Source organism: Barbatula barbatula (assembly GCF_947034865.1).
Source record: "Barbatula barbatula genome assembly, chromosome: 18".
Classification (NCBI taxonomy): Eukaryota; Metazoa; Chordata; class Actinopteri; order Cypriniformes; family Nemacheilidae; genus Barbatula; species Barbatula barbatula.
The window spans coordinates 3,467,421-3,487,355 of NC_136781.1; the positions used below are offsets into that span (position 1 = coordinate 3,467,421).

Consider the following 19,935-nt stretch of genomic DNA (forward strand, 5'->3'; position numbering starts at 1 on the left):
TTTTTACCAAATCCAGTACATAATGTGAAAGTATTTGGACACAAGCGATGTGTTTTGCAGCTGTGTTGCCGATCGCTGTACATCTGTTCATTTCATCACCTTGTATTAACTAAATAACTCTGACATCTATAGAAAACCCTGGATTAGGATCATTATTTGACTATGCTCTCATAGATATCCTCAGCATGCCCTTGGGTGCTCCAACAGTCCATTGTCTCTCCAAGAAAAGTCTCCGGGTCCGCTGTAAATCTGCCACGGAACGAGAACTTCTCCTGCGTGCCTACCGCCACAGCCTCGCCGGCCAAATCCCTGACTTGGCCGGCACGGTTCACTTCTTGGCAGGTAGCTGGAGCTCACGTCTGCTGGTTTCATCAGTGGTATTACTTACTTTTCCTCCACCCCTCCATTGCCTCCCAGTGTCTTTATTAAAAATGCAGAATCCATTTGTTTCGGGAGTGACTGTGAGCACACCCAAGCTGCGGATTGATTTATTAACTCTGATTTGTACCTGGGAGATGATCACAGCCCCTCTGCTGTTTGCATGTCAATGAGGAATGGCTTCCCTAAGCATCAGCGATCTCTTGAAGAAGGACTGTTTGAAAGTTGCGTGTTATTGTGTTCATTATGTGCATTGCATTGTGTTTCCCTGCGGCCCGTGACCCTGTTTTTGGTTCATAACCCTCCTGTTGAGATCCACTAAAGCATTTTGCACAGTATTTAGAAATCTCCTAACAGATTAGGACTGCGGTGCATGTGGATAATTTGCTTGGATTTTTTGTGTCTGCAGTGATTTGATGTGCTCACAGATAATGCTTTATGATGATTTTGCATATTTCTGTTGTTTAAGGGAATTGAGAAACATCGGGATGCTCCCGGCCTCCATTTCCTGTCCCGCTTAATCGTTTCCAGGTGAGAGGTGTTCCTCCGAACTCTTCTGGGAATGCTTATTAAAACTGTTTTCCTATCGATATCGTGGGTTTGATACTTACCAGATTTGACAAAGTAAAGATCTCATGTTTGGCATAATATTACAAGAGAAACATAAGTGAATTATTTGGCCTGAACTGCTGGAAATACAACATTGTTAAAGCACAAGCTTGAAACACAATCCTCGGTCCCACACCACATTTGGTTTTCATTCTTTTTCTCGAAAATTTAACAATAGCACCCAGGGATTAAGTCATGAGGCAGGTCGCAGCCAAACCAAACATCCTGCCTCCTGCGGAATAATGAAGACAAATGGAAAAAGGAAACAGGTGTAAAATGTACTCTTTTCCTATTTTTCTTTATGTTTTCTCGAGGAGGCGTTTATGGCGAACGTAACAAAGCTCGTCTAGCAAAACGGCAAGCATACCAAAACAAAACGAGGGATGTTTTTCTTCCCTCAACACAAACAGTGTTCCTGGGATGCTGATGTTTCAAGAGTGATGGGGCTTTCTTCAGCTCTCCTCTCAGCTGCTGGGATCGAGTTTCCAGCCGAGGGTGGTCTGACGGAGTTCTCCCCCAGCGGAGCGGACCTGCGGCCGGGTCTCGGAACAACATTCGGCGACGCTCGTCTCGGTGACCCGGTCACACACTCCGCACACCACTAGAGCTATCGGAGAAAACTTCACGGGCTACACGAGGTCGGATTGGCAACGGAAATGATAATATTTCTTCAGCTGATACTGAAAGAGGTGTAGAGATGGAGAGATTGTGGTGAGAGAATGAGGTGGGGTTTTAGGTGGAAGTGATGACAGGAGGGAGGCGCTAAAAGGGGGTTGAGAAAGTTAGAAGAAAAGCACTGTGACTGCTCGATATTTGATATTCACCTTTTTTGTAAAGGCTTTCAATAGCGGCTGTGTTCAGAAAAGGTAACTGCCACTGATACTCTATACATTAGTGGCAAAAAGCGATTTTGCATGACATTTGCTTTTAATTCCACCTCAGGTTTGATTAAAAGAACGGTGTAAATATGTATTAATTGTGTAAATGTATACATTTCTTTGTTCTGATGAACACAGAGAAAGACATTTGGAAGAATGCCACTTGTAACCAAATTCCTTTCTGTTGAACACAAAGGAAGGTATGTTGAAGACTGTAGAAAAGCAAACCGTTCTGGGGATCTTTTGGCTACCGTTATAATTTTCCCTACTGTGGTAGTCAATGGTGGCCAAAACGTTTTGGTTACAAGCATTTTTCCAAATATCTGTCTTTGTGTTCATCAGAACGCAGAAATACATACAGATTTGGAACAACTCAAGCGTGAGTAAATGAAGACAGAATTTTTATTTTTGGGTGAACTATCGCTTTAAACCATTCAATATGATTTGCATGGAACAAAATGGACAAAATACCACACTTTAAAGATATTTATTGGACAAAATTGCATGTAAAAACCAAAAGCTCACTGAAAATAAAAGAAACAATCACTAGAATTTGATCATCTATTAATATTTGTTGTAGTCATTCTCCAGGGTTGTCTTTTTGAACGTTGCACAAAAACTGCATGCAAAACTTTTAATGCATATTTCATAAAATATTTAGAATAAAAGCGAAGATGTCTATTGTGTTAAGTTGGACATTACTTTTGGCCACTGCTGTACACTGACTCTAATTTGATCTGTTGTTAATAATTTACGGATCCTCTTTCGGTTTTGATAAAATAAGCTTTGCTAATGTGCCTTGTCATTTTCTTTGCCAAGCCTCCTTAAATTCTTCTCAAAGCTGAGCTTTCATTTATACCCCAAGAACAACTTCACAACATGCATAAAAACTCTTTCAATTAAATCCTAACATTTGTATTATATATTTGTTTAGATGGTTCCAGTGGCAATAACATAAACTAACATTTACAATTAACATTCAATAAAATATCAATATCAAATAATTTGTCATATATAATCAAACACAGAGTGGAGGTTAACTTCGGGCCAGAAGCGTCCCGTGATGAAGAGCAATGAGCTCATTTTTTAACACTACTGTATGTTGTATACAATATTTGTGGTAGAACACAGATCATTGTGCCAAATCTCTGTTAAACTGCGCCTGTCAAAAAGAACATGAACAGCATCATGATTTTTGTTTAGTTTTTTTGTTTTGTTTTGATAATCTTTTTCAAGGATTGTTACACATGAAAATCTGGAGAGCTTTGAGCTTCTGGCACATTTGTGACACGTTTTCTTTAGCAGCAGGTAAGCATATGTTTTGAATCACTTATCACATCAGTTATGGTCATATTTTCATTCTTAGTTAAATTTATATAGTGTATTATGTAGTAGTTCATAATAAAGTTATCAGCCAACTGGCGTTTGACTGTTTTCTTTTCTCTTCAAAACCAACTTCTGCTGCTTGGCAAACATTAATCTTGGTCTGTCTGTAATATCATTGAGATTTCTCTCCTTCTCGCCATCTTTCGAGAATCCGTGTACTGTGGTAAAAGACTGATTCAGTTTGAAAAGTTTTCTGACAAGTGATGTTTTCCTCCATCTAGACTGTGAAAGACGTGCATTTTAAAGCGGTGTTCACCGCGAGCGATCCGGTAACACTTGTCATAATCATTGACAGGTGCAGCGACCACAAGTGTCTCATCAGCCCTAACAAGTGTTCGGCAATGGATGTCTCACTTCATAACTGAATTCACATCAACTTTGTCAAACTGTGTCAATTACGCTTAAGCTACATCGTCGTATGACCATACAATTTCACGTCTCTCTTTCTGGCCTGAGATGGCTCCTTATAGAGTTTTCCTTACTATTAATCCAAAAAGACATGTCGTATCACGTAACCAGAATCAAGATTGACAAGATGATGGATCGCTTCTAAATGACACACACCTGCAGGGGTCATTCGCATGTACCACACTGTAACACAATCGTCAGATGCGGGAGGGAACCACAACCTCCAGCTGGAGGTATCTTTAGCTCTTCCTGAAATATGTGCTTCAACAGACAAGAGCCAACTGTAGCTCAACACATGGTTTTGATGGACCAGCGTGATCTTTCCAAAGCTCCTTCAACGATTGGGCTTCCCAGAGAAAGCTTCCCCGACACGAGGTGAACTTTCGCACGAGTGATTTATGCACCGCGCTGAGTTGGTGAAGGGCTCCGATGTCATCGCAGTCTGAGGCCTCAGGCACTTCCTGTTTAAGGTGATTTGAAGTTCCCTGTCAGTCCATAGAGCCCATTTTATTGCCTCCCAGTCCTTCGCAGAACTTATGACATCATCAGCACACAGGAAACAGGTGGGCCGTACTTGAGCAGTGATGTCATGACATTGTTTCTTGACTCACCCATCCACCCACAGACCTGGAAGGGAAATAATCATATAACTGTTTGGTGCATGCCTGGGGGAAAATCTATGAACAAAAAAAAAGCAAAGCTGTGCTTTCTAAATGAATAATACTGTCACAGATTCCTTTTGAAATTAAATTTTTTATGGGTCTACTCCAGTTCTAGTTCGGATTCATGAACTGTCCTATTTGTGGTTCCTGCTAAATCAACCAAAATCACAGTCAGGCCACCATCACATTCTCGCTTACCACAAGCTCTTTACTTCCAAGATTTACTTTTATTCTGAAATGTCCATCATAACAAACCACGAAACATGGTCTATGTTGGAAAGCTAAAATGCTGCTTTTATTCGTAGGGAGTTTGGCAAAGTTTGCATAACATCAATAACAGAATTCTACTAAGATGATTTTAAATGACCCTTTCAAAAATAATACTTCACATTCATTTCATAAGGTACATTTAAGAAAAGCTGTAGAAAATATTTGTATGCTTATAATATGCAGTGTTCTTTTTGTAGCACTGTATACTGTTTCAAGGCCCACGTCTAAGTTTATAAAAGTGTCCTTTCAAGTACTTTAAGTGAAACAAGAGTAAACATTTAGTTGTCAAATAAAAACTATAGACGGAAAGTACACCCTACTCTCTGTTTTTTGTTTAAAATATTATTCTAATTGCACAGTTGAATACCATTGCTTGGGAATGATACAATATCCCCCAAATTTTATGGAAGTTCTTAAAAACTGTAAAAAATAAGATCTCTAGGAGTGGTCAAAATATGATAAATTCATTTTAAGCTTGAAGCTTGAATTTCTTTGAGATCTTTAGACATGCTATTTTGAAACCAGGGGCTTCATTTATAAATCGTGCACATATTTGATCATAGTGTGCGCACGCAAGAATCCACAGGAACGGTCATATTTATAAAAGTCTTGGAAAAGTGGAAAACTGCTTAGCGCCACGTCAGGGTCTGAGCAGATGCACTTTTGCTTGTCCGAGTGCTGTGGGATTTTGGAAATATAAGCCATTATTTCCGCTTGTATAGGATTTGGAAGTTGACATGAGCTCTTTCATATATTAATGACATTAATAATACATTGTTAAAAGGCGGAGATCTGAAACTGTTCAGCCATTTGGAATTTCAAGATCATTTGTGATTTATACATTTCACAACTGATAGAGAGGCGACACGCATTTTCTGTGAATACGTTCGTTCTATGAATCAGACGTATGCCCTTTGAAAAAGGATCGTAAAAACAAATTTAGGACGGTTTCTTCGAGCGTTTTATAAATGAGGCCCCAGGTTCTCTGTAAGGTGTCTTCACAAAATGCTATCAGTGAGGTCATTAAGTTGCACCAAACATCTTGGTTGATGTATGAGGAAGTGTGGCAGAGATATTGAGAGCTTGTTCAGAATCCTCCATGGGAAAGTTAAAGAATTGATAGCAGCCCAGCATCTTTGAAGAAAGATACTCTCCCACCCGCACTAAACTGGATTGTCAGAGAGCAACAATAGGAAGGTCACGGATGCTGCTGCTTTGACATGGCTGGGGAGTCTGGAAGTGACGCGTCTGCTCTCAGCAGCATGGGCGAAGAGATAGATGAAGTTCTGATACTCCCACACGGTTTGTAGAGGTTTCCAGACATCCTGCTCATGAGCTCAGGCTTTGATATGAGCTGTGCTGCCCGGTGGCATCAAAGGTCCAGAAGATAAAGATACAAGACTTCAAATGACCCCTTTGGCTTTATTGTAGACCTGCATAAACACACATTTGTGCTATTTCATTTTCAGATTGCCCACATCAAAGTGCATATAGACACACACACATGTAAAAAATTATATTGTATTGATGTATTTAAATGTCTGCTTTGCAAATCCCTATGAAGCATATGCAAACAAAATAATAATAATAGCTTTTTTTGTTTAATAGCACCTTTCAAGAACCCAAGGATGCTTTACAAAGTTATTCATGCAATACATGCAAATAACAACATGATGCATTATACTGAAAAGAATGTTTCTTGTTCTATCATCTGAAATTGTTTGTCTTGTTCTCCAGTAAAATTAGTTCAACATCCTTCGAATAAGAAAGATTAATTTACCTAGGAAGCAATTTTCAAATGTACATGAATCTTGTTTTTAAGATTTCTCCAATATTTTACTGGACAACAAGACACAGGATTTAAGCTATTGTGTCTCTTCAACATCTCAATTATATTTATTAGACATCAAAATGATAATTTCTTGCTCTAAAAAATAAAGATATTTCTCCCGAGATGATGACCCTCACAAATGTCTCCATTGGAGTATCAGAAGAGATCTCAACAATGTCACAAAATGAGCTCAGATTTGTCAAGTCTGCAATCAAAAGTGACCTCAAACATTTCTCATCAAATTGAGCCAAATCCAGATTATTTTACCTCTACAATCTCAACAGCGATATACTCTTAAATTATTCGAACAATTGTATCCTTTGATTCTTTTTCAATTCCTCCTAAGCCATTTTAGGAGTATAAGTTGATACATGAATGAAATACAATTGAGTTGATCAAGTGTCATTGAGCTATGAAAAAACAGCCTGTGAGCAACATCCTTTCCTTCGTTTTACCTATTAAAACTCTGAGATAATCAGTCTGATGTCAACTAACTCAATGTGGAATGCACATTTTGTAAGAAAGTAGCTTAGATATTTCCCTTTCCTTAAACCCTTTCTTTTGTCATGTGCACAAATCACGTGCTGGATATCCCCCTCATTCCGTCTTAACATCCAGGCAGAGAGCTTAGGAAAATGACTGCGCTGGAACCATTTCAGGAATGATTGATTCTGATCTGCACGGGTCAGTGTGTCTTAAGCAGGTTCTGGCGTTTGAGTTCGAGTGCCAAAACTCGACAAAAAACTGAATGTGGTCTTTGGATAAGGTTTCAAAAATATATCCCATCAACTGAGCAGTGCTGGCAGGCGGAGCAGAGCAAAAGGTCGAAGCCTTGGAAGGATGAGCCACGCTGTGAAGTTTGGAGCTGATCTCGAAATTTCTGGCCCGAGATGGTCCGCCCCATGCTGAGAGGCACAGCATAAAAAGTGACTTTTAGAACTCGATGGACTGTTGATGTTTTTAAAGCATTGCGAGAGTGAAAAATGTGTGAGATACAAAGCGCTGAGAGACGTCTTCAAGCCAAATGTAATCTTTATTTTTCTGTTTCTGTACAAAAAGCACGGAATCACAGGAAAACCAAATAGGAAAAAGAAAATGAAGGCAAAACATGCATTTATTTACAGCATGGTCCGAGAAGAACGGAAAGTAGAATACATCTCCCTATCTGAATCCTAAAGACATTAATTAAACATTGTGCTTTGATATATTTTGATATAATATTTCATATTTCACAAAGATGCAGTACCTTTCCCCGTTTCACTTTGAGTTCGACATTTCCAAAGAAAACTGTTTTTGAAGAAAAAAATGAAAGAAGCAGAAGGCAGCTTTCTACATCTATGACAAAACCTTTCACAAGCTATTAGAAAACACAATGCATGGGGGAATGAATAAAACTCCCTGTGTGTGTGTGTGTGTGTGTTTGTGTGTGTGTGTGTGTGTGTGTGTTTTCATGTGAACTTTGAGATTGAATTTAGCTGTTTCAGTACAATCGGGCACTGTCAAATTGTATTTCCTTTACCCCATTTATGTCGAAACGCCGACAGGACGAATGTAAAGTAATTGGGTCACCTGTGAAATAAAGGAGGTTTTCAGAAACCACAATTTCACAGACGCGCAAACACACACACCCTTATGAAAGTAAAACCATAGCGGGAATATTAAAATTACATCTTTTCAAGTGGTCACAGTAGGTGATATTTAGAGTCACAAACAGAAAACTAAACATGACTACAAAACTATGGATATAGCGCTGTAGTGTCAGACGATAGTAAACCAACGACTGTATTTCTGACAGAATATCCTTCCCACGTCACCCCTAAAGTATTTAAATGCATCATATCACATGCATCTTTAAGATTTTGTTTTTGATTTAGTGTTGGAGCACATTTTATTTTAAGGCATCATTACATCTCCCTTCATAAAATTTCACAGCTGTTCCACACGAGTGTGGATTAGCAAGTTGCTTGCATTATTTTAAATACAGATTGCATAAATTGTGCATGTGTGCAACGACAACAGCAATACCACCACCGACGTCAATGAATGGTCTCACGTCAAAATGAATCGCATGTGCAGTATTCCTCCACTTAAATAATCCCAACAGGTTTGGAAATCTCATGTGACACATTTATCATGTGGTATATTTATCAGCACATTAGATATGACGGCATAGAAACTTTGACATTTCACCAGTCAATGCTACATGGTGAACCAACGAATGTCTAATGTAAAATAAACCTCACAAGGACAGAGAAATATTATGGAGACATTGTAGAAACATCAACAAAATCACATGATAAACAATTAGCCATTTCAGTTATCATGACCAAAGCAAAAAGTAATCGTCTGAAAACATACCGGTGCATATTTGTATACGTTTTTTTCAAATTTTTTGTTCTTTTCGTTAATGTCTTACGCTCGCTAAGATACATAGCTCTTGTAAGTGCCCCAACAAAAATAGTGCATTAGGAAATAACTATGATCATACACGTTTCACAAAAACACACGAGACGAGAGGAGGAACAAGAACACAAATGCTTTTCGCAAAAAGAAAACATTAAATATACGATTGGAGAAAAAATTAAAATTTTTACAAAAGTTGTGGAGCTTCGCAGCCTGCTTTAAAAACAGGCGTACTGGTCCAGACTTATTTTTTTGTCGTCGTTTTTGTTTTTACAAAAAAAGTGTAATCCCTTTTATTTTTCACTCTTTTTACAATATCTAAAAGGTATTAAGACATCAAATGTGTTGACATAGATATTTGATACTATTATTCAGGCCTAACTCACCGAAGAAATCCTGAAACGAACTTTATAAATACATACAAAAGAGCACGATAAGAAGATCAACAATAAGTCTGGTACCTAAATGTGATAAAACTGCAGAAAGCATTCCTGGCTTAAATCTACCTATCCACACACCTGGAACTACATTGAAACTACAGAAACAGTATGTTTAAAAAGGACTGACATCCAAAATCCTGATCAGTGCTAAATATCATCTAGGTCGGGGCGTTTCTGTCTGGGATCATTTTGTATTTGTTCCCACATCTGATGGTCGAGAAACAAAAAGGAAGGAAAAAAACTTGATGCTAAAAACCGAAGACATTACATTTCAGGAACGAATCATTGTTGACTGGGTTTCCTCCTCCTCTGAAATCTTAGATTCCTGCTCAAAACGTCACCCCAGCTTCAACGTTCTCTGAATCTCCAAGGATGAACTTGTAGAGGGCAAAAGTAACACAATATATTGACATTACAGCCATGACATGGGACAATTTCAGGCCAGGTGCACATTTTCCTCCTTTTTGTTTGTTTTAAGCGGTCCAGGTGTAGATGTTATAGGGCAGCTCTTCAGAAGATCTGATAGGAGTGTCAGACAGGTTTGGTGAGCCAGTGAGTTTGTCATGGGCTCGAGGACGCCTAGATAAATCTGTCGTTCCTCTTCACATGGGAGGGACAATCAGGCCGGCCATAGCTGAAAGAGAAGAAGAACCGAGAGGTCAGTCGACAACAGTTCAGATAAGATGCAGCGAGCTCATTGATCTTGTGAAGGCGATATCTAAGCAAAAGACAAGCGTTTGCGTCTACTATGAAGAAGGAAATGTCGTCATTATTTGACAGTAGAGTATTAAAACACATGCTACTGGTGAGACCAAATTGAGGGTTTCAAAAAAAATTTAATCGAGCTTTGGTGAAAATATTAGCATGCTGTGGGACACATATTGGACCTATGAGTTCATGTGAATGACATGAATAGATTTTCATCTACAAAACATGCAGCTGAACGACATGCATATCTAATATTTGGTCATTTTGATTTTAAAATCCTATACTTTACCCTAATAATCCTACGAAAGCTTTACGATAAAAAAAACCACTCCACAATTAATAAATACAAAAGGTAATGACTTAGTCATGCAGTCCACAAGTTTTTGTTTTAAAAACAACCAGATTGAAAGTTATGGATCAACTTTGACCTCAACATTTTGTGATTTTTTTTGTCGTGACATTAGGGTCTTTTTTGCCTTAGGAGAGGGGTGGGGTGCTCACCCTGTAGACTGCTCCCATTGGTGCTGGTGCAGGTGGGGGGCGGGGAGGTCTGTGGCCGGACGACAGGCGCGAAGGCGCTCTTCTGTTTGACTGCAGAGATCATATGGACAGGAGAGAATGAAAAAGGGCCCGCAGACAGAGAAATGGAGGGAGGGATGGATGAAGACGAAGAGTAGACATGAGGTTCCAGGAGGGGGCTGGAGGGGGTGACTGAAACACACACACACATGCAGAGACACACATGCGCGCACACACACACACACACACACACACACACAGATGCTGGTGAGTGAGCAGGTGGTTAACGAGGTGGGTCATGCCGATTGTTAGAGGGTTAATTAAAGGGGAGGGGCTGTGGCAGTGATGCATTATGGGAATGAAAACGTGTGCTACCTGAATGGCAAAGTTGATCCATAACTTAGAACTCTTGGAGAGGATTTCATATTTAGATCATTGCACTCCTCATTTGGCACTTGTTTTCTCGCAGAAGCACCCACATAAAGCCATTTTCTTTGACACACTCACGTGTAAAGCATGCCAGTAGACAAGCGGCTAATGTGCGGTCACCTGCGCGCTATGAGAGGTAGACGGGATGAGACACCGCTAGCCAACATCTTATAGCAGCTTGGCTCTGAATTCCAAAAGGAGCTTTCACACCAGCTCGAGTAAAACCCACAGATTTCTTCAATGAAATTCCAATTGCAGACGTTTGCCAGCTTGTTTCCCATTTTTCGTAAGGAATGGAAAGCAAACCTGCCCTGTAACAGCTTTGCACAAAGCACAGCCTGCCAAACAAGTGCCAATCACACATTGAATATACGAACAGTCTACTATATAAAACTCATTTGTAATTGTCATGGAGACCCGGAGTGTTATTTTCTTTCACAAATACGCCGGCGCTACGTGAAGTTGCAGACGGAGAGCCCACTACCCCGAAAGCATGACGGAGTGAGTGAGAGGTATGGAAGAGTTGTTAATTTGTTAGTCATGAAGAGGGATGGAGAACATGGGGCGTTTGTGGAGTTAGTTCGGATGGAGACGTTTACAGTGCATGGAACAGCAGACAAGACAACTGACTGCCTCATGGGACACGCAAGACACACAAATAACCTTAGTGTTTCCGTGCACAGATTTGCATTGAGAGGCCATGTAAGAGTTCAGGCCCGGCTCCACGGGGGACTAGGCTCATCCAATCATGAGACCAAAACCACCCACCCCTGTCTGTCCCACCATGCATAGAAAAATCTAGAGCCGGGCCTGACTGAAGCAATGCCTGAGTCCTCTTCCGTGACCTTTAAAATCACAGACAATAGTTGAATTTATCACGGATGGATAAATCCAACTAGACAAAATCCAAAACATGCTCTTAAGGGGTTAACTGACCTGCTGAAATGACCAGCATGCTCTTCAAACTTCAATAACACTGGCATTGAAAATCAACATACACTGGTCTTTTCAGCAGGTAGACTGTGGGCTCTATTAGTGCAAAATGAAGCTTGGAGACTTACTTGCGTATGGAGAGTTAGCGGCGGAGCCGTTGAGGAAGCTGGGGGATCCGGGGACGCCCAGGTTGGTCATTCCGGCCGCGCCGTATCCGTTCATGGTGGAGGTGATGGTGTTGTAGTTAGACTGCTGGGGTGTGGAGCTCGGCACGTAGCCACGAGGAGACACGCTGTTTGAGTTACGAGAGTAACCTGGAACGCATAAACAGACACGGTTAAAACTTCCGGTTCAAATATTTGGAGAGAAATATATGCGATGTTGCAGTTGGACGCATGTGTGTAACACGCTGGGTTTGTCTTTTCAGTGGGTGGGATACTGTAGTAAGTGTGAGAAAATCTTGAAGACATCCGGGTGTTGTTATTGAAGCACTTAGTACAGCAGTCGGGCGAAACTCATGTTTCCATAAGCAGCGGCATGTGTTTGTGTTCCAATGAGAAGATGCGGCAAAGCTGCCATTTCACTTTAATTTCCCTCGTATGATCCCTAGCCAGTGTTCTGCCACTCATAGCTGCTCAAAACTCAACAGGAAGTCTTAAATGTACCATTTGGCTTTCATCTCGGTTCACTTTCTGGGCTTTAAGCCGAAATTCTCAGAGCAGGTCAAAGGTCAGTTTGCGAGAGGAAAGGAGAAAATATTAAAGGAATGTTTTTCGTTCAATACGAGTTAAACTCAATCGACTGTGTTTGTGGCATGATGTTAACTGACACATAAATGTTTTTGCTAAAAACAGAAATATAAGCTTGTAAGTGGTTTAACAAAAATGCAAACAGTAAAGCATGAACATACTTTAAATACACATTTGACTGCAATTTCTGCATAGACCTTTATAAGAACACCTCAAAAATGGATCTTATATTCAAAATGGGCGGCAACAAGGCTGCTCGGCCAATCAAATTACAGTCTGAAAATATTGTTTGCTGGCAGAAAACTGTTTATGTAAGAATGTTCCGAAATAAATTGTGTTCCTCTGTGATTTGATAAGCTGCAGGAAAGAGGTGGCGTTTTCTATAAATGAGTTTGCAACTTGTAATTATAACTCGAAACAATAATTACTTTGATGGATGAATGAGAAGAGCCCAGTAACCGAATTAAAACCCGCTGAAGTTTCACTGCACACGAGCGTGAAGTATGAAATGTAATATTTTTATAATGGCTAACGGCCCTTTCCCATGACCTCATGGATAACTGTAGGTGTTCTTTTCCTGCACGAATGAGGAAAACAGATGAGAGGAGAAGAGATGAGTGTTAGGACGAGAGAAAACAGAGGAGTGTCAGGGGAATGAGAGTTTCTCTGCCTTCCTGGATCTCGCTGGGATAGGAGCGAAGTGATCTGTTCGTCTTACATTCGTTCCCGCTTCCTGTCTGTGTGTGACAGGGCTGGTGGGTGAGATGAAACATGGCTCGACGTGGCGGATATTGAAAACACACTTGTGTGTGGAAACGCTCACACGCACATGTGATGCGTGATCTACCAAAGGTCAGGGATTTCATAATGGACTCAAACGCTCTCATTAAAATCGGTGCTGTCAATGTCAGTTTTACAGCTCTCTACTCTTACTGTATGTCAACAAATTGTATAATTAGTTTTTATGATGCTATATTTTTTATGATATATTTCTTTATTTAGCAGAGCCTTTAATGCAAAAAATATCCAGTCATAATTTAAGGTATATAATCTTATCTCAGGAGTGACACGTATATTGTAATGTTCACTGTTATTCATTTACTGATCCTCATGTCATTCCAAGCATGCAGAACACAAAAGAAGACATTTTTAAGAATGTTGGTAACCAAACACTCGCCCCGATTGACTTCCATTGCATGACAACAAAACCACATTTCTCAAATGATCTTCTCTTGTGATTTTGTGATGAATAAATTATGACAAAATTGCTATATTCAGGTGAGTGAGGCAGTGTTTAAGTCTGTTTAATCTGTTACACTGAACACTCAAATCACTATATGTTCGCGATCAAGTACCAAAACACAATGCATGTTGTGTTTATCCACCAAAGACTGCGTTTTTATTTGCGATCGGCGTGTTTCATTCGTGTAAACATGTCATCTTGGCTCGTTCACAGTCTGCACTCCTCACACATCTCTCCGGGTTGACAGCGAGCATGTACACACACAGACACGCTCGCATCGTTCCTTCGAGCATGTGGATGTGAGTGGCAGTTTTGAGTGCTGTGGGTGACATACTTGCCAAAACACGGCCATGTGATCGTCACGTACTGAACTGCAGGCCCGGGGCTGAGGGTGGGTGTTGTGCCCACCAAGAGACATCTGACTCACAGACTGTATGACGTGTGTTGAGCAGCTTTGAGTTTTATGTTCTTTTGAAATGTCTCGATCATGTTTGTGTGATGTGCCAGTTGTTTGAGACCTTTCTACAATACCTTGGTCTCCCTGGGAGGCCTCAGCGATGTTGACCGCGAGCTGGCTGCTGAAGGAGTTGACTCCCATCATGCCTGAGTGAGCGCCGGACCCCGTCAGCGAGGGCAGCTGGTTATGGCTCCGTGGCACGCTGTACAGCGCCTCCGTAAGGTCTGCGGCACGCTTCAGAATGATTTCCTGTTAGGAGACAGCATAAAAAAGAGAGATGTAATGAGGAGAGAGATATAATGCTGTTTATTAGACGTATAAACTGCTGATTTATAATGTTTATATAAAAATCAGCTTCTTGTGTTATTTGTTTATACCTGATTGTTATGGGGCATCCCATACAGTGCCTCCACCAGATCTGCGGCCCGCTTCAGAAGTACCTCCTAATAACACACATTCAGTTTAGTGAGAAACTTCACCTTTTGCATCATCACAAATAATATCATCACAAACAAAGTAGAGCATCATAAATAATATATTCATTTATAAAATCTGTTTAAAGTGCTATAAGAGGTGCTTAAAACAGAGAGCAAAATTGAAGCAGGCAGAAAAAGAAGCTGTTTGAATCTAATTTACACCAACCTGTCACACACACACATGCACTGTACACACACTGAACACGCACACAACCTGTGCCAAATCACACAAGCACTGATCCTGAGCTCAGATCTGTTTGGAGTGCACACACTCACACACACACACATGCTATGTCGTTCTTCACACGGTGCGTGTGACTGCAGGTTTGCGTGTTATTTCGTGGTGTTCCTGTGTAAGTCACACATCTCCGCTGGCCCACATACTCTCGTTCTGGTCTCACCAAGAGCACCAAACAGGACACGGGCGCATTAAACAGCTTTCAGAGTTTTCCATCTGCTCCATCTGTACTGAATTTATTTCTTATGTTTCTCATTTTTGTCTCTGCTCTTTACCTGTTTACATCACGGGTGAAAATTACAAATCACTGACATCGGCCTGATGTTCACCTCTATAATCGACAAAAATGTTGCAGTTGACCCTATTTCTTTTGGTCAAATGTTTTTTTGTTTCACTAGTTTTGAATGGAACTGCTGTATAAAAAAAATCTTAAAAGTGTAAATATTTCATATGTTTGTAAGAGCTGTGTGCATAATAATCATAAACAAATTATGCTGTTTACATTTTTTAGATGCACTAGCAATGCCAAGATAAAGAATCTGGGGGTGGATTTACAAAACATTCATAAGAAGAAAATTTACTAAGTTAGGAATGTTTTGTATTCCCGAAAAAACTTCTAATGGAAAACAAATGAAGATGTTCTTAAGAAAATATTTGAGAACTTCTTAAAAAAGGAACATTCTTACGAGCTTCCTATAATTTATCTTTAGAACAAGCTTATATTTTGTCTTAAAGTCCCCGTGAACCGAAAGTTGCGAATCGTTTTAGATTCATATTCTCATGCATTTCCTAGTGAAACGAAATTTCGAATGAGAAAAAATTGTGGGTGTGGCTTGTCTTTTTTGTACCGCGATTTGATTGGATGTATAAAAACAGCCATTGCATTTTAAAATGGAACTGGCAGCAGACTGACAGTTGAAGGGGAGGAGTTAACGGATGGTCCCAAGCTGTGTTATTTACGTCATTTGAGATGGATAGCGCGGAAGTGCATTTTCAGAATTTAACTGCAGATTATAAGGGTACATTAATTTTAAAAAGAAAATGACCCACATTGCTAAACTATTTACTATAAACTCAGCAATATTTTATGAAAATATTTTAATTTCACTGGGAGTTTAAGAACAGTTGTGAATCCAGCATGGAATCTCAGAATACACTAAATCTAAACAAATGTACCATGAATGAACCATGAGTCAATGAATAAAATGTGGAATGAGTTTATATGTTGCTATTTGTAAACAAAATCTCTCTCTCTCTCTCTCTCTCTCTCTCTCTCTCTCTCTCTCTCTCGTGTGTATGGTGGGGGTGTTGGTACAGAAGAAGTCAGAGCTGGTATTATGGCAACCTCTACTGGATTTCCCTGGGGTATTACACTGAGACAAGGTGTGGGCTTACCACACACACTTCACATATAGTAAGAGGCAGATCAAAACACAGACAATGACCAAAAGAACTGATAAGGAAGATAAGATATGATGAAATGGCAGGCATAAGCCCAGGATACAGAAAGCAGGACACAGAGGAAACCATAGATTAATCGTAAAACTCACAACGAGAGGACAGGCACTGAGAGATGAGCGGAGAGAGAATAAAAGAAGAAGGAAATGTGCAAAAGTCTGTGTGTGTGTGTGTGTGTGTGTGAGAGAGAGAGAGAGAGAGAGAGAGAGTTGTTTTTCCCCTCTTGAGTCAACAGGTAAGAGGCAGATGGGTCTCTTCCAAACCTATCATTACTGTACTGTGAGAACAACAGCCTACATCTGTACACACACTTTCTTTCACACACACCGAGACCAAGCAAACTCAATTCCCAGTCAAAACTAATTTTATATTCAAACAATAGCACAATTTAACTCCTAAACTTCTTTAAACGTTATTAAACAACTAAAAATTCTACAATTATACAATCTTTTTACAAACTATTTTAGATTTATATAAATTATAGGGCTGTCAAACTATATATCGCATCCAAAATAAAAGTTTGTGTTTTTACATTTTGTGTGTATAAACACATACGTATGCACATATTTAAGGAACGTATGAAATGATTAAAAACACTTTTATATAATTTGTAATTATTGGTAAATATAAATAAATGCATCTGAATATTTCTTATACAGAACATGTATGTGTGTGTGTTTATAAACACAAAATTAATATGCACAGTACACAGACATTAGTTTGTGTAAACAAAACCTTTTATTCTGGATGTGATTAATCGTTCGACAGCACTAATAAATTATAAATAAATGCTCAACTTTTAGTAGCTAGCCCTAAAATACAAATGAACTAGAAACACAAAAATATGTGAAATGTGGACTTCATTCTAGACAGATTATTTTGCAGATCGATGACATTTATGTCCTTCATCATCAGCCTCTGTGTTCTCTAAACATGGCTCTTGCTGGATGCCAGGCCACAAGGCCTTTGCAAAAACACCAAAAAACGTTCTGGCCCAGTGACTAAACACACTGTGTGGGATACATTTTTAAGGAACAACTGAGAGAGATCCAGGCCGTGGAAACCAGCAGCTACTGTAACGTTCTGTGGAGTTTAACTTTAACTGCTCATCAGGGAGTGTGTTTCTCTGGCAGTGTTTGTGCGGTTGTGAACATACACATATGCGTGTGAGGATCGAGGGGCATATGGAGATGGGGGGGCATTGGGCTTCCTCCTCCTCCTCATCCTCATTTACTTGCATTTCCCACGACAAAATATGACCTTAGAACTAACAGTCTTTCCCCGGCCAATCAGCTGTGAGCAATAACGATCCTCACAGATGGCTCAAGTCAATGACAAACACGAGAGAGAGAGAGAGAGAGAGAGAGAGAGAGGGAGACCTTGTGCTCTGTTCATCTCATACCTATTCCACTTATATAGGCTTAAATTAATCATTTATGTCAACACGTAAGAAGTATTGGGATCTGAACGAAACATAAGAACAATTAAACCAACGCAAACGGGCATCATCTTTTGGTATATTATAAATGCCGGTCTACCCTCCCTGCCTCTGCCCATCTGTACATGTCTCTATGCGTTGGTAGTCCCCTGCTCTCTTGCCCGATGCTGTCCAGGTATGGGGCTCATGTTCGAGGCAGCCTCCCCGCCACAGTTCCCTGTGTCCGGCCCCAGCCGCCCAACCTGTCCCTGGTTGAACAGTGCTCTGCCATCCACACCCAGTGGGCAATCTGTCACCGGCACAGCTTTGGCACTGGCAGCATACCTCCCTCTCTCTCTCTGTCTTTTACATACCCTCTCTCTCCTTTGCTCTCCCGTCCCCTCTGGCCGTGGCTCAGTTCATTAATCTCCATTATAAAACAGAAGTTAGTTAATGTCTCTCATGCTTGCTGGCTACGACAGCTCGCCATGGGCTCTATGGCACAACATGAACACACACACATGAACTTACGCAAACACACTTGCATAGCTATTCGCACGCCCACAAAAACACACCCTTATATGCATTCACAAGTACAAGTGAAAAAATATGTGATGACTATCACATTACAGACAGCGAGTTGTTGCTTTCAGTATAAATGAGTGTCTTTTGGTGTGGGCGTGCATCTATGTTTTGTTTGAGTGTTTGTGTTTATATGATCAAAAGGGTTTAGATAAAGTGAAATAGCAATATGTGTCTTAATATTTTTGTCTTAAAGGGACAGTTCACCCGTCATCATTTATTCACTCTCTTGTCATTTCAAACCTGTATGACTTTTTTCTGCAGGACACAAAAGAAGATATTTTGAAGAGTGTTGGTAACCGGACTACAGCGGTACATATTGACTTGATTTTGTGTGCATACAATAGAAGTAAATGCTTACCATCGTTCTTCAGTTTTATAAAAATATAATCTTTTGTGTTCTGCGGAAGAACTAAGTCACACAGGTTTGAAATGACAAGAAGGAGTAAATTATTTTTTGAATCTTCATTTTTGGATGAACTATCCCTTCAACATTGGACACCAGCTGTAATATATGCCATATGATGAATATACACTATATACAGTAGTTTTTTACATTTTTAAAACCATGGTTGGGTAAAATATGGACGAATCACCCAAAATTGAAATAGATCAAATGAAAATGAAAATAGGAAATGTCCAAAATTGTTGAATGTAGTAAATGTGAATATGTTGGTACTGTAACTGTGAGTTTGTACTGAATAAAAAACGCTTGTGATGTCATATCAAAAGCAGATTGTTTGTTTCATTTCAGTCTTTGTGTGTGTGTGAGTTGTAGTGTGTGGTTTCCTGTCAAGGTATTATGTGTAATCAGAACTGTGTGCACTTTAACACCGGTCTGAATTCAGTCCTGATCCATATCCTAATGCACAGTGTCTCATTTATCACTAACAACATCGCTTATCGGCACTCCACAGCTCTCCTTTTCTCTCTCTCCTTCTCTTCTACTGCTGAATACAGCTGCTTCTCCTACTCAAACCTACAATTATAAAAATGCAAAAAGAGTTTTCAAATCTAAACAGGAAAGAGTTTAATCCAGAAATCAAATATGGTACCCAAAGAGAAAAGGGAACTGGTTCGGGGAGAGGTGTTGGTTATAAAATGATTTCAAACAGCCACAAGGTGAACAGACTGTACAGTTGCGCTCCGTGGACTCAGCTTTACTTCATTATTTATGTGCCGTCTACAGAAGCACCGCTGGCTACTTTACACTCGTACCCTTCACATTCCCTACAAACTATTTCACATCACACTTTCTCTGCCCAAACAAAAAGCCCTCTCAAATTAAGTCTGCCAGCACGAATCAGTCCATGCTCCCTGTAGTCATGGTGCTCCATAACCTCGATATTACTTCAAGGCTCAATACTTACTCCGTTGAACCCCCTAATGAAATGCGATCAATGATTGATAAGGTGGCAGTTGCTCTCTAGTAGACCCGCTGATGATTACAGTCGGTCGGCC

General features: G+C 40.0%; 1 protein-coding gene across 1 annotated transcript in view; it reads right to left on the reverse strand.

The window, feature by feature from the left end:
- Positions 1 to 7,438: 7,438 nt before the first annotated feature.
- Positions 7,439 to 19,935, reverse strand: part of LOC306907183 (transcription factor COE3) — a gene marked incomplete at its 5' end in the record, with an annotated part of 86,376 nt that continues 73,879 nt past the window's right edge. The window contains 5 exons of the mRNA XM_079479124.1: positions 7,439 to 9,899; positions 10,475 to 10,564; positions 11,983 to 12,168; positions 14,378 to 14,552; positions 14,681 to 14,746. Coding sequence (XP_079335250.1) covers positions 9,868 to 9,899; positions 10,475 to 10,564; positions 11,983 to 12,168; positions 14,378 to 14,552; positions 14,681 to 14,746 — 549 coding nt within the window. The 3' untranslated portion in view covers positions 7,439 to 9,867. The remainder of the gene's footprint in view (positions 9,900 to 10,474; positions 10,565 to 11,982; positions 12,169 to 14,377; positions 14,553 to 14,680; positions 14,747 to 19,935) is intronic.